Source organism: Danio aesculapii, chromosome 6, assembly GCF_903798145.1.
Source record: "Danio aesculapii chromosome 6, fDanAes4.1, whole genome shotgun sequence".
Lineage (NCBI taxonomy): Eukaryota > Metazoa > Chordata > Actinopteri > Cypriniformes > Danionidae > Danio > Danio aesculapii.
The window spans coordinates 27,610,225-27,625,645 of NC_079440.1; the positions used below are offsets into that span (position 1 = coordinate 27,610,225).

The 15,421-nt window shown below is 35.5% G+C and overlaps 1 protein-coding gene across 3 annotated transcripts in view; it reads left to right on the forward strand.

Moving 5' to 3' along the window:
* rptor (regulatory associated protein of MTOR, complex 1) overlaps positions 1–15,421 on the forward strand; it is a 228,242-nt gene that overhangs the window by 20,025 nt on the left and 192,796 nt on the right. For all 3 annotated transcript variants that reach the window (XM_056459872.1, XM_056459873.1, XM_056459874.1), the window contains exon 3: positions 10,567–10,669. In XM_056459872.1, coding sequence (XP_056315847.1) covers positions 10,567–10,669 — 103 coding nt within the window. The remainder of the gene's footprint in view (positions 1–10,566; positions 10,670–15,421) is intronic.

Genomic DNA, 15,421 nt, shown 5'->3' on the forward strand with positions numbered 1-15,421 from the left:
TCAGTAACAGCACAAACATGACAATTTATCACTGTACATTGACTAGAAATTTAATTTGGATGTAGCTGCTCACTGCCATGCAATCTGTATAAGTGAGACCGCAGTGCATTCCATGTTTTAAAAGTGCATGGACAGTTGGAGTATGCACATGGATATGTGTGTCTGCCGCCATAATGTCCATGTTCCAACCTGATGTGTTTCAAAAGCTTTGATCTGGATACCTGTGACGATCCACAATCTCTGCACTGCCACATATAGGACTCTACAGGCTATGCTTCAAAAATCTGTTAGGGGAAAAAAAGAAAGTAAGTCACCAAAGAATAACAAATATGAAAAACTACAAACTACTAAACTTAAAATTTAAAATCTGTAAGATAAAAATTAGGGGGGGGGGTTATCAGGCTTGGATAAGATTAACTAAGTTATTAAAATGTAATAAAACTGCTGTACTTGCACACAACAATCACAGAGCTCTAAAGATTTGAAAAATGTTCAGAGTGAGAATTATTTTGGAGTAAGAACGGGGCGACCTTGCTAAATGCCATTTAAAGATCAAATTTTTTAATATTTACAGTTGTGTTCAAAACTATTAAACCAACTTTTGTAAAAGTACAGTGAGAGAAACATTAAACTCATAAATATGGAATTTTTTCACTATGAAGATTTACTGTTTATTTAACATACAATAGTCACCTTTTAAGTGAAGTGAAAAACAAATATTCTAAATTGTTCCCAACAAGAATGGGTGTTCTTAAATAGTTTTATTTTTTCTACTTTAATGAAAGGTTTTGAATTGATTCACTTCAAATGTTGACTAAGTTACTGTACATTCAGAGTTTTATTCATGTTTATGTTGTGCAGTGCGCATTAATGAATATGCTATAATATAATAAATTATTATATTTAATTACTCACACTTAGGGCTGGGCGATTTGGCCTAATATTAAAACTTCGATTAATTGAACATTTTAACTCAATTATAATTAATGCACGATTATTTTAATTTATTTATTTTATGTTTCCGCCCTCATGGTTTAGAAAGGTTTTGTACAGTAAATATGCTCACATATTACAAGTGAGAGATTTCTGAATGAAGGGTGCAGTACTTGTCTTTAAAATAATTAAAGGAAACACGATCTACTATAAATGATTATTTATTGAACATCAACGTTGAACAACTGAAATTAAATCACACATTGCCTAAAACAGTTACCTTTTTAATATAAAAAAAGTAAACAACAAATAAGTTGCACTTTTGGAAACAAAATCAATTATTTTTAATGTTTTTAAAAGTAGAAAATAAGCAATATCTCTTCTAGATAAATAAAACATTTGTGCACAGTAACACAATAGTAACAAACAGAGCAGGGTCACGTCACTCCACACACGGTAAGGTAAGTAATTGAAAAAAATTGACCTGGAAAAATTTGATCGATTATAGGTTCTGAATGTCGATTTCGATTACTTTTTTGGTTAATCACCCAGCCCTAATCACGCTAGTGGGTTATGTTCTGCTTTCGTTTTTTTCTAGCAACTAAGCAGTCATTTAATTTACCCGGTAATATTACAGCACCGTTAAATTTTTAAATCAGATCGGTCACTCCAGTTCCATTCATATGCTTGCATATTGTAACGTTACATTGATTGTACACCAGCTCTTGTTATCTTAGCCGGACAAATACAAGGTGTAACGTTAGTGTGTGAACTGGTTGACAGACCACAGAGAATGTGTGGGACTTCAGAGCAACCGACTAAAATGGATAAACTATTCTTTATCTAACATTATTTGGGTAAAATATATCTAAGTTCATCTAGTATAAAAATTCACATGAATGGAAAATGTTATCTAATGTTAAGAGACGAGCAATATTGCAACGTCGTGTTATTACCATACACAACATGGTTACTCGAGTACATCGAGTAACGATTCAAATGTTGTTACAGCCTCAATATAAATGCATCAAAAGTGAAAATCTCACCTGTCTGTACACGTAGGGGAACTCTTTTTGCACCGAAATCTCCGTCTTTGCTCCTCAAAAAATGGCGCCGCCAATCTAAATGAGCTGCACGAGCTGAAGAGCGATCGTTGTCCTTTGCTTCCTGTGGTGTTTTCCAAATGCGCATGTGCAGATCTTTCTCCCCCTACTGACCAACTGTGGTACTACATAAGCAACACAACTCCATTTCATTCATTTTAATTAACTGAGCTATGCAACTTTGAAGAATTAACGTTTCCTTTAATTTCAACACAACTCTTTTAATTTTAATGCACAAACAAAAGTTGATTAATTAATTTGAACATGATTACATCCTTTGGACCAACAAAAGCCATATTTCATTTTTTTGAGTGTAGAGTCTGTATGGGCTCGTATTGTTTTATTCCTATAATTTTCATGGCTGTTTTTTGAATATGAACCAATTTATTTTTCATTTGAACATTTTCTGGTTTCCAAACCAGATTGTGATTCCATTGCGAATAAGACTCTCAAACATAGCTTGGTAAAAAAACAAGCAAGATATTGTTACCCACCCCATACAATCTCAGCCTTCTAAAAAATAAAGCCTCTGTTGTAGTTGTGTGCATAAGCTCTCAATGTATGTTCTCCAACAAAAAACACTGTCCATATGGAACCCCAGGTATTTGTAAGATGTAACTTGCTGTATCACTGTGTCTTTAATGTTCACAGGCCTGTGTTCAGAAACACAAGAAATTTAACACATTTAACACAAGACAGTTCTTATCACACCACTGAATGAATTGATCAATTTCACTGTGGTTGGATGATAGGTCCATGTCTTTGTTTACAAGACTTAAAATGACAGTGTCATCAGCATATTTCATAATATAATTATTAAAATGTGTGCTCCTGCAATCATTCGTGTACAAAGCAAAAAGCACAGGTGATGAAACACAACCTTGTGGCACTCCTGTATTACTATATCTGACCTCAGAAAGTATCCCATCGACCCTGATCTGCTAAGCTCTGTTACTTAAAAAAAGAGTAAAACCATTTAATTAAGAAAAGAACTGACACCCATGTTTTGCAACTTCTCTAAAAGTAGATGTGTCTGCACTGTATTAAATGCTGAACTAAAATTTAAAAAATAAAATACAAGCATAAGCTTCAGAATTCTCAAGATGCTTGGACACAAGATGAACAATGCTAAGAGTGGCATCCTCAGTGCTCTTATTCTGCCTATAGGCAAACTGACATGTGTCTAAGAATGGCTCTACCTCTTTTTCTAGCAATGAGGTTACAAACTTCTCAAAACACTTCATAACGTTAGAAGTTAGAGCCACAGGACGAAGGTCATTATTAGCTCTAGCACCATTTTTTAGGAATTGGTGTTATACAAGACTTTTTTCTTTTTTCTAAATGCCAGTTTTTTTTATTTATACACTCTTTAATGTCCTTTGTAATGTAGGGCTTGTTGTTAGGATAAACCACAACATCTTTTTTTTCCACCACATTATCCACACAAAAAGTAATATAATCACTTATTGTGTCAGTGGCCTCCTCAAGCTCTAACTGGTGAAATATGGACCAATCTGTGCATGAAAAACAGCCCTTAAGCGCTTCCATAGAATCTTCTGTCCATATATTAACAGTTTTGTACTCTGGTCTACAAGTCTTAAAGACTGACCTATAGGATGGAATCAGATGTACAACATTATGATCCGAGTTGGAAAGAGGAGGCTTTGACTTCACTACAAATAAATTTTTGACATTGCCATAACATTTATCCAAAACTTTTGTTCTCCTGGTGTCACATCATACATATTGCTCAAAGCCCGCTAACACAGTTTCTAGTTTGCAGTGATTAAAATCGCCTAGGAAGAAAAAAGGGGCTCCGAGTAAACGCTGAAGCTGCTCAAGTGCACAATCAGCAATGCACACGGCAGCTTTACCTGCATTACCATTAGGTGGAATATCACTCCACATATAATGACACAGCCGAACTCTCTCGGTAAATAGTGAGGTCTAATGGCTCGTTTCCACTGACTGGTACGGTTCGGGTCAGTACAGGTCAACTTTATCAGGCTTGCGTTTCCACTACCAATGGTACCCTTTTGGTGGGCATGGTGTATGACAAAAAGTTTCAGTCAACGTCATTTTCGCTCGAGAAAATGTCTACAGTAAAGCTGTACGGGTAATTCACAAATCATATGAGAAGCACTTCTCACAAAACAGATGCTTTATATAAATAAATACTTTTGTATAAATTTTTATTACTAACTTTTCTATGTACATGAGTTGATTATAACTGCAGATCAATGACTGTGCAAAAAGCCTATGGTAACGTCTGCAATTATATAAAATAAATAAATGCAACATATATGAACACATACAGACCCTTACAGTCTCCGATATATTACCAACTACAGAAGAACTACACACAGCATACATTAAGTCATTATTTAGGTTAAAAAAAACAACAACACAAAATATAGCCCACAGTCAGTGTAAACCTCTCATCTGTGGCTTTAATGTTCAGCAACACATGTAGCCTCTGTTAGACAGTAATTCCTTCATTCTGAGTTCATAACAGTCCAAAAGGTGATAATAATAATAATAATAATAATAATAATAATAATAATAATAATAATAATAATAATAATAATAATAATAATAGTTAAACATGGTAGTTTGTTCACGTTTGCTGAAAAAAATAATGTTCCCCTTTTTCTGTTTTTCCGCGGGTCACTCCCGCGTTTGTCAGTGTTTAACAGGATCGGGTTTCAAAAGCACGTCAGAAATAGACGCGCGGAGAGTGCAAGCAAGAAAGCGAAACCTCTCGTGCTTCAGACTGGCTCATAAAAAAACTATGGGGCACAGGGTAAATCTGCTCTTCTTGGCTTTGTGGCTGTTCATCAAGACGACGACAAGGTTTGTTTGAGCCCGGGTCGACCATGGCTCGTTATTATATGTATATGTAATTCCGCTGTAATCTCTCGGCTGTGTATTTTAAACATGGAGGGTTTTTTGTTTTCATTCTGGCTTGTTGCGTAAGCGAATGACGTATTTCTGTATACCAATAGCGTTCAGCAGTGCGTCTAGCTCCACCTTTTGGTACCCTTTCTCGTTTTTTGGTACCCTTTCGAAAGGGTGCCGAAAAAGGGGTACAGTTCTGTTCGCAACGCTTTTTGACAGTGGAAACGGCAACAAGTGGAAACCGGGCTCGCTGGAGCGGTCTGCGCGCACCAATGTATGACTAAACATAAAGGACTGCGATTGGCTCTAACGCTTTGGAGCTGTTCACCGATGAGTGACACTGATAAACGGCAGTGACAATCACAGCTGATCCATGCTAGATGCGGAGGAAAAAACTCGCTATGCAGCTCATGTCTGTATCCAGAAGTATTGATGTAACAGCTGAGAGGTAAGGAAACTTTACCTCACGACAGCTGGTCAAAGGTCCACAGTGAGTGAGAGAGAGAGAAATAGAGTTTACTTTCATTTTCTCTGTAACAGTGAAACTGGGGCTTCTACTGTAAGTGTCAGTAAAAGACTGACCAGCAAACACACACAGTGAATTGTGCACATTTTTTGCATTTTTAAGTAGTTTGCCTCCCTCGCCATAGTAAGCTACCACAATATAGCGCAGATGAGATAAATGTCATCAGTACACAATAGCCGGTTCTAATTATTGCTGAACCGATACCGAATTGTCTGTGTCTCTATCGCAGTGCACCGAAGAAACAATTAATTTTGACACTCCTACTTGTAGTTGACTTTTTAGCAAGACACTACTCTGCAAGCAAGAAGTGCCTGTGGTGTTTTTTTAGGTGCTAGTTGTTGAATCTCCTCGCTCTTACAAATTACCTGGTTTTGTTTGGTGTCTGTGACTTTGAAACCAAAATGTTCCCATATTATCAACGTGCTGTTTTTTAAAAATATTAATTAGTTTATTAATGCTACTAAAGCGGCAGATGGCATCATCTCACTCGTTCGCGCTTTCCTGTTTGTTTTTTATTGTGGGTGTTCCGCATAGTTCGCTTGTGCAATTCTGATTGGGCAGAGCAAAAGTGTGCTTACTCAGTTGGCTAGTAAGACTGTCACACACAGGCGGCAGTCACACATTTGCTCTGGGTGGAGTAAGTTAAACACGATTTCGATTAATCGCACAGCCCTACACAACGTTGTAGTAGTCAAATTGATGGTGCTTATTTTATCTCTAATATCATTAATCTTCCATGTAAAGAAGCTCATAAAGTCGTTACTGCTGTGTTGAGAAATACTTGTTGACTATTTATTTTGAGTTAGATTAGCCACTTTACCAACAAAACCGTAGGATTGTCTTTGCTTCAATTAGAGTTGAAAAATAAGCAGATCTGGCAGACCTTAAAGCTTTTCTAAAGTAAGTTTACTTTCTTTCCATGGCAAACCTCTAGTTTTGTTTTCTTCCATTTACGTTCCATTTTCCAGGCTGCTTTCTGTAGTGTGTGACTGTGTGCTCATTGTGCCACAGCATAATTTATTTCCCCTAATCTTTCTTAAATGTAACGCATCAAGCACTTCTAGGCTGTCTGGAATGCAAAGGAAATGAGAAAAATCAGGTAGGTTATTGGTTAGGTGGCATGGAGAAAATCCTATAGAGATGGAATTTAACTCTCTGAGGTGTGGTGTTAAATGGGGCTTTTTAAGGTTCCTGTGATGTCATCACCTTGAGAGCTGCAATAACTAATGAGGAGTTTTTTTTGTTCCCCAAGGAACTTTACGATTCTTTGTTTAAATCTAGATTTAATTGCATTCATAAAAAATAAAAAACTGTGCAGAGCAGCGGCCCTCCAGGAATAGAGTTTGAGAGCTATGCTGTAAAGGCATAACATTCTACCGAATCCACTTAGAATATGAACAAACACCCACCCCCGCACACACATGTAAAAAAAAAAAATTACATACGTTAGAATATAGGTTCTAGATATCTTTTGAAGAGAGGTTCTGTAAGGATTCACATGTCACCATGCTTGCATATTATAAGCCCATTTCACACAGTGGTACCAGAACGACTTTACCGGTAAATAAAAAAAAAAAACGCTGTTCACACATCAAGGATGTTCACACATCCATTCCAAAATACCGGTAAATTCTGACATCATTAACCAGAAATGAGCTATAAACAGCTGCGCTTGTATTTGAAAACATTTGACTACATTACAAACTCTGTGGATGGATAAATATTGTGAACAACTTCAATGAAAACATGGAGGAACACTTTCGCATGTCAAAAATCTGCTTCAACGGCTGCTGCATCTGCTTCACCAGATACTTCACGTTCACACACGTCAGAGCTTGAAGGTAAACAAACAACGGCTTATCATAAGCATTTTATCAATATTTTTTACACAGTTGACATTAAGAAGGAACATAGAAATGTTAAAGAAGCAGCTAAATGTGTCTGGAAAAATATTCACACGCTTTTATTCTCATAAACCGCACGAACGTAAATGCGTCTGAGTGTTCTGATTGGCTAAAGTTAGACGTCTTACATCAGCATGTTCTAGATGTGAATGCGCTCTTTCCGGCAATCTTCCTTCTGCGTTCATACAGCGCAGCATAAATTACCGGTAATGTTACAACTTCTCACAAACTCTTTTCTACAAACAAATTTACCGGTATTTTCAAAAAAGGCTCACACATGTTCACACATAAAGACCTTTCCGTAAAATTGCCGGTAATTTTAATTAAGGGGCTATTGTGTTGCCATAGTTACTTTTTTCTTAAACATGGGGTATATCTGATAACAGGACCTAGATCAGTTTGTAAGATATAAAGAATCGGGGTGCACTGATCGGTTCCACAAATCACACATTACTGTCTGACTAGTTTCTGTTCTATAATTATGCTAAAAGGCAATAATGGTCCAACATTCCTGACCAATCATCACCAGTAAAGCCTAGAAAAACACGCCATCAGTATATTGTAAACCTTTAGGTTTAAATATTCCTTCCCAGTTATCAAATAAATAATTCTGTGACTTCATTAAAGTTTTGAAACTATTAAATTGTTTTAAATTCTAAAATGCAATATATACATCAGTGTAAAAGCTATGACTGGTGAAAAAACATATTCTGTATTGTGTACCTGGGTCTTCACTTTTGCCATGTCCTCTTTTGGCTTTAACAAACTCATCTCTCAGGTTTTTCCAAACCTTTTAACAAAAACTTTCTCCTTTCCCACGGCCGTTGCAATTTCTAGCCAGGAATTATTGATCATCTGGTTATCTCTATGATCATGGATCATAAAGATGTCTGTACAGTCGTTCTGTTTCAGACAAAATCTCTTCAGTAACACATTACAATAAGGCTCCTTATTTAATGCCTTTACTAACATGAACTAATCATGAACAACTCTTGTACAGCATTTATTAACAATTGCGCTTCAACATGGTTAAAGACAACTGCATCTAATGTGAGTACACCCTGTAGTGCCTAGACCATCTAATATGTCAGGTACTGTAAAACAAAATCTCATAAGTTCAAGTTATTTCAAATTAAACTTTGGGGATTCGAATTAGAAGATTCAAATGACTGGCATACAGTTCGGATTAGGTTAACACTTACACTTACGTCTTCTATTGGTCCACCCTAATAGAAGCAAGTAGCGCAACTTTATCCTTAGTAAATCTATGGTTTATTATTACATGGCCAACAGCAATAATAATACAAAACAGGATTTCACTATTTACACAAGCAAGGTATCAAAACCATATAGCTGAGGCAGTAACTTAGAAACACATAAAACACCGGCAAGGATCTTAAATGAAACACAAATTTAATTATTAAGCTACACACACAGCAAAATACTCTACATAAAACAAACAAACATACAGATAATCACACAAAACAGTTCTGGGATGAGTGAAGGAGTAAATGAGAATGAGCAACTAAGAGTCCCAAAAGTCTTGCACTTGCTAAGTTCTTAGCATTGCAACCTGAGGTTGGTTGAGGGGAAACCCCGGTAAAGCCGATTGGCCAAAGTGAAAGCCATAAAACTTTACGTTTTCAGAGTTTTATAGGGGGCAGAGTCTAGTCCAGCCCAAACTGTGACTGTCCAATAGAATCAGAATCAGTTTTATTGCCAAGTGTGCTTCACACACACAAGGAATTTGTTTTGGCTATAGAAGCTTCCAGTGTACATTAAAGTGACAAGTGACAACACAAAATAAATATGGAAAAAAGAAATACGATAAACAGTAAACATAGATGCAATTAGGCAAAAAATCTGAATGTTGAATTGTATCTACAGATTTGTTATAAATATATAGGTTATAAGGTGCTGTGTACAAATGCGTATGGAGAAAGTATTGCATTGTATATTGATATAAGGTGCTGTGTACAAGTGCGTATGAGAAAGTATTGTATGTTTATTGCACAGTAGGGAAATACTTAGCTGTTCATGAGGTAGATGGCCTGAGCAAAGAAACTTTTTAATTTACTTATAATTAAGTTTTAATGTTGTCAAAGTATGACACTGTACTGTGGCTACACCTGCTTTAGGCTATATGTTGCTTTGAAGTTATGAAAATATATAGGCTACGACTTTGGAATTCACTTAAATTAATTTTAACTAAATACTTGTTTACTTTTAAAGGTATATCAGATGGTTATCTAAACAAAAAATAATTAATCAATGAAAATATATGGACCTTAGCTTCGACACAGAACACACGCTTTAAGCTTAATTTTTTCGTTTTGATCATGCCTTTATTAAAAAATTTACTTAAATTAAAAATAAATCATTTTATCAAAAACTAAAAAAAATATTATTAATAGATTATTCATTCATTCATCTGACATTACGACGTTGAGAGCAGTTGTCACTGCAAGGCGATGCATGCCAAAGAAAGAGCTGAATGCCTATGCATCTAATATTTTTTTTGTGAGAAGCAAAATGCACGTTTTAGCCTAGGCTATTTTCTTTGTGAGTTTCCAACAATAAAATACTTTACGCATCACTATACTATTTAACTTCTATGAACAAAAATTACATATTGATTGTTATTGTGTTAAAAAAACCCTTAATTTTGGAGCCAGTCATAGAAATTATACAATAGTTGTATTATAATCAATAGTTCTCTGATTTTGTTAATTTGTTGTTTAAGTGAGTATTCTTGTAGGCCTTTGGTGATGTTCATTTATAAAAATGCTTGGATCTATTTGTAAAACTATAATGTTATGTTTTAGGCTACACAACTACTGCTTTTGAATTGGAAAAAAAGCCTATATTTGAATTGGGCAAAGACAGTTATCCATTCAATTGAAACTTAACGTTTAATCACGTTGATAATGGTTAATGAAAAATAACTGAACTCTTATATGTTTTAATGTTTGTTGTTGATGTTTAATGTTGTTTGTTGATGTAAAAAAATCTCTAATTTGAAAGGGCACCTGATGATGTCCATGGAAACACCAGTTTAAAAAAACATATGCATTTAGATTCTAATTAGTGCTGCTTTAAATAAAGGGTTTTATTACTAAGATTAGAAATTGTCTTAGAAGTTTTAATGCATTTTAGATTTATTTGATTTCTCACTAATTTTTTTTCCTATTTGTTCTCACAGATGAAAACAGTGAGTGTGGCTCTAGTTTTATGTCTCAATGTTGGTGTGGACCCTCCTGATGTAGTGAAGACTTCACCCTGCGCCAGACTGGAGTGCTGGATAGGTGAGCATCTATCCATCCATCCATCCATCCATCCATCCATCCATCCAATCCATTCATCCATCCATCCATCCTTAAAGCAAATTTAAAATTTTGTTCTACTCTTAGTCTTTTGGCTAAAATGTAATTAAGTTATAGTCATTTTTTAGTTTTCTGCAAGCATTGTAGTTTTAGTCAACTACATTTCACAAGATTTTATGGCTCGTTTCCACTGACTGGAACTGTACGGTTCGGTTTGGTACGGGTCACCTTTATCAGGCTTGCGTTTCCACTAACAAGGGTACCCTTTTGGTGGGTGTGGTGTATGACAGAAAGTTTCAGTCAACGTCATTCTAGCTCGAGGAAATGTCTATAATAAAGCTGTACGGGTCACTTACATATCATATGAAAATCACTTCTCACAAAACAGATGCTTCATACACATAAATACTTGTGTAGAAATGTTTATTACTAACTTTTCAATGAACATGAGTTGATTATAACTGCAGATCAAAGACGAAACAGCCTACTGTAACGTCTGTAATTATATTAAATAACTAATTAAATTAACATATGTAAACACATACAGCCCCTTACAGTCTCTGATTCGTTACCAACTACAGAAGAACTACATATAGCAGACATTTCGTCAGTATTTAGGTTCAAAACAACACAAAATATAGCCTACAGTCAGTGAAAACCTCATATCTGTGTCTGTAATCTTCAGCAGCACATGCAGCCTCTGTTAGAGAGTAATTTTGTCATTCCCGGTTCATATTAGTCCAAAAGGTGAAGATAATAAGTGTTATGAATGGCATTTTCATGTTTTTTTTTTTATTTATTATTTTTTTTTTATTATTTATTTATTTATTTATGACTTTTATAGCAAATTACAGTAAAAAAAAAAAAAGATGACAAAACAAAAATATATTTCTAATTAAAAGTATAAATAATATCAACTTAAGCACACACAATGAGAAAAAATAAATAAATAAAATAAAAATACCAACAAACAGAAATGTAAATAATAATAATGTGGCTTAACAAAAACTACAATTGTATAATCTGAAGCACACAATACACTCTAATTTGCAATTAGGAAAGAAAGAAAATCAATTTGCTGGAACAAGGACTTGGTCTGTAGTTGACAATAAAACATGTTCTTGGATATATTTCCTAAATGGGTCCCAAATTTTCTTAAACTGGTTAATGAACCTCTAGACAGTCTAATTTTTTCCAACTTTACAAAGAAGAGGACATCATGGATCCACTGTGTTGGGGTTGGAGGTTTCTGATCCTTCCACCTAAGCAATATTAGTCGTTTGGCCAGGAGCACAATAAAAGCTATGCAATCAGATTGTATTTTTGTAAGGTTATACGACGTAGGCAAAATTCTAAAAATGGCAATCAGTGGGCAAGGGGAGATAGATATACCCAAAAAACCAGATATAGTTTTAAAAATAGTGTGCCAAAAGCAATTAAGCTTTATACAAGACCAAAACATATGTGCATGCGTGACTGGGGTGGAATTACAGCGATTACAGGCCGGATCTATGTGCTGAAAGTGCTTTGAGAGCTTTAGGTTTGTCCAGTGTACACGATGCACAATTTTGCACTGCAGAAATCCATGTCTGGCACAGACAGAGGACTTGTGAATTCTGTATAAGACTGATTCCCAATCCTCATCTGAAATTGTGATTCCCAGATCGTCTTCCCACACAGATTTTATTTGGGAATGGGATGTATCAGTTGGTGCCACAATTTTATAGTAGAGTGATGATATAACCCCTTTCCAAATTGTCGGCTTCTCCAGTAAATTATCAAATGAGGAGCGAGGAGGCGATGCCGGAAAATGAGGGAACATTTTACGCACAAAATCACGAATTTGGAGATAACGGAAAAAGTTGTTATTTGGAATATTAAACTTTTCGCGAAGCTGCTGAAATGAAGAGAAAATTCCCTCATGGTATAAGTCATTTATTTCCTTAACACCAGTTTGCCAGGAAGCAAATGATTTATCAATTATTGATGGACTAAAAACCGGATTAGAATGAATGGGAGATTTTGGAGATATGGTTTGCCAACCAAAATGACGTCTAATTTGTTTCCAAATTTTAAGTGTGGATCTTACCAGCAAATTTTTGGTCAATTTGTCATAAGGGAAGGAAAGAGGAGCATGAACTAAGGCTGCTAGGGAAGAGGGCAAGCATGAGGTAGACTCGATGGCTATCCATGATAAAGCATCAGCCCCAGGATCTTCGTAAAGCCAGTGAAGTATAGGACGAATATTAGAAGCCCAGTAGTAACATCTAAAACTAGGTAAAGACATTCCACCTATAGATTTATGATGTTGCAAAAGACTTTTACGCATTCTAGCAGGTTTACCATTCCATATAAATGAAGTGAGAGCACTGTCCAGCCTACGAAAAAAGGAATTGGGGATAAACACTGGAACACATTGAAATAAATAGATGAACTTAGGTAGCACATTCATTTTAATAGAGTTTATTCGACCTGCGACTGATAATGGAAGAGAGGTTCAACGCTTCAACTCTTGTTCAACTCGCTCCAATAGGGAGATAAAGTTTTCAGCGAAGAGCTTAAAGTAAGCGTTAGATAAACGTATGCCGAGGTATAAAAATGAATTTGATATCTTGAATGGGAAAGATGTAAAGGAAAACTCACAGGCAGCATTATTGATGGGAAATATTTCACTTTTCTGTAAATTTAATTTATAGCCAGATAGCCTGCCAAACACATCAAACGTTTTGAGAATATGAGGTAAGGATTTAGATGGATCAGAAACGTAAAGCAACAAATCGTCTGCATATAGAGACACTTTATGCTCTTGTCCCCCTCTTATTATACCAGCTATATTTGTATTTTGACGCAATGCAATGGCCAAAGGCTCTATTGCAACTGCAAATAATAAAGGCGAGAGAGGGCAGCCCTGCCTTGTGCCTCGATTAATCTGAAAATATGCAGAAGAAACGTTATTGGTACGAACAGAGGCAAGTGGGGCTTTGTACAATAAACTGACCCAAGATATAACATTATCTCCAAAGCCAAAACTCTTAAGAGCATGAATTAAATAATCCCACTCCACTCTATCAAAAGCCTTCTCTGAGTCAAGTGAAATCAAGACTTCAGGTACAGATGAAGACATAGGATGATAAATTACATTAAATAATCGCCTGACATTGAAGAATGAAAATCTGTTTTTAACAAAGCCAGTTTGGTCAGAAGAAATAATTTTAGGAAGAATAGTTTCTAATCGTACAGCAAGAATTTTGGCTAAAATTTTTACATCAGCATTTAAAAGTGATATTGGTCGATATGAACTGCATAACTGAGGGTCTTTGTCCTTTTTCAAAATTAAAGAAATTCAAGCTTCTCGCAAAGTCTGAGGAAGACAAGTTAGATCAAATGATTCTTTGTACATATTTAGTAAAAGAGGAGCTAGTTGTCCAGAAAATGTCTTTAAAAATTCAGCTGGCAGGCCATCTGGTCCAGGACTTTTACCACTTTGCATTGCTGATATAGCATTGTGAACTTAATCTAAAGAAATAGGGCTGTCCAGAAATTTCATATCTTCAGAACTAATGCGAGGTACTGAAAGATCTTGGAAAAAATTATGAAAGTCCACCGGATTAGAAGTTTGTTCAGAAGAATACAATGACCGATAAAATTCCAAAAATGCGTTATTGATTTCACAGTGATCTGACAGTAGGATATCATTTGCTTTAATAGAAGAGATTATATGGGAGGCAGAGGACTGTCGAAGCTGGTGAGATAAAGCCTATGTGCCTTCTCCCCATACTCATAATAAGCATGTCTTGATTTTATTAGCATCTCCTCTGTTGTAACAGTAGAAAGTGTGTCAAATCAGCTTTTAAGAGGAGATATTCTTTAAGTATGTTTGGAGAAGGGCTATTTACATATTGATTTTCTAACTGGGAGATTTGATCTGTCAGATCTGCAATGGATTTTTTATATTTATTCTTTTCAAATGATACATAAGATACAATTTGACCTCTAATATAGGCTTTAAATGTATCCCAAAGTGTGCTATGTGTAATGTCTGGGGAAGCATTAACCTGGACAAAAAAGTCTATTTGGGAGGAAATAATCTGGACAAAATCCTCAGTGGTTAATAGACGAACATTTAGCCTCCAAAGTGGACGCTGAACATTTCTACACTCAAATTTAAGTCCTAATGTGAGAGGAGAATGATCCGAGATGACTATAGCATTGTAAGCGCAATGTTGAACACATGGTAAAAGTTTGTTGTCAATTAAAAAGTAGTCAATCCGAGAAAAACTCTGAGCATGAGAGAAGAAGGAATAACCAAGTGTATGTGGATTCAAGAATCGCCAGACATCGGTTACTGCATAATCATTAAGAAAGGAATTTATCATTTTTGCTGACTTTGAGAGAGCTGTTCCCCTTAAAGATGCTTTGTCAAGTTGAGGATTCAAACAGAGGTTGTAATCTCCCCCAATAATCAGATATCTTGAATGTAAATTTGGTAAGAGGGAGAGGAATTTAATAAAAAAATTATCATCATCAAAGTTTGGTGCGTAGATATTAGCCAGTACAACCGGAGTATTAAAAAGTGACCCAGAGACAATTATATATCTACCATTACGGTCAGCTAGCACATCTGATGTATTAAAAGGAATATCTTTATGAATAAGAATAGCCACTCCCCTTGCTCTACTGGTAAATAAGGAATGAAAAGATTGTGAGACCCATTTTCTACGTAACTTGGTGTGG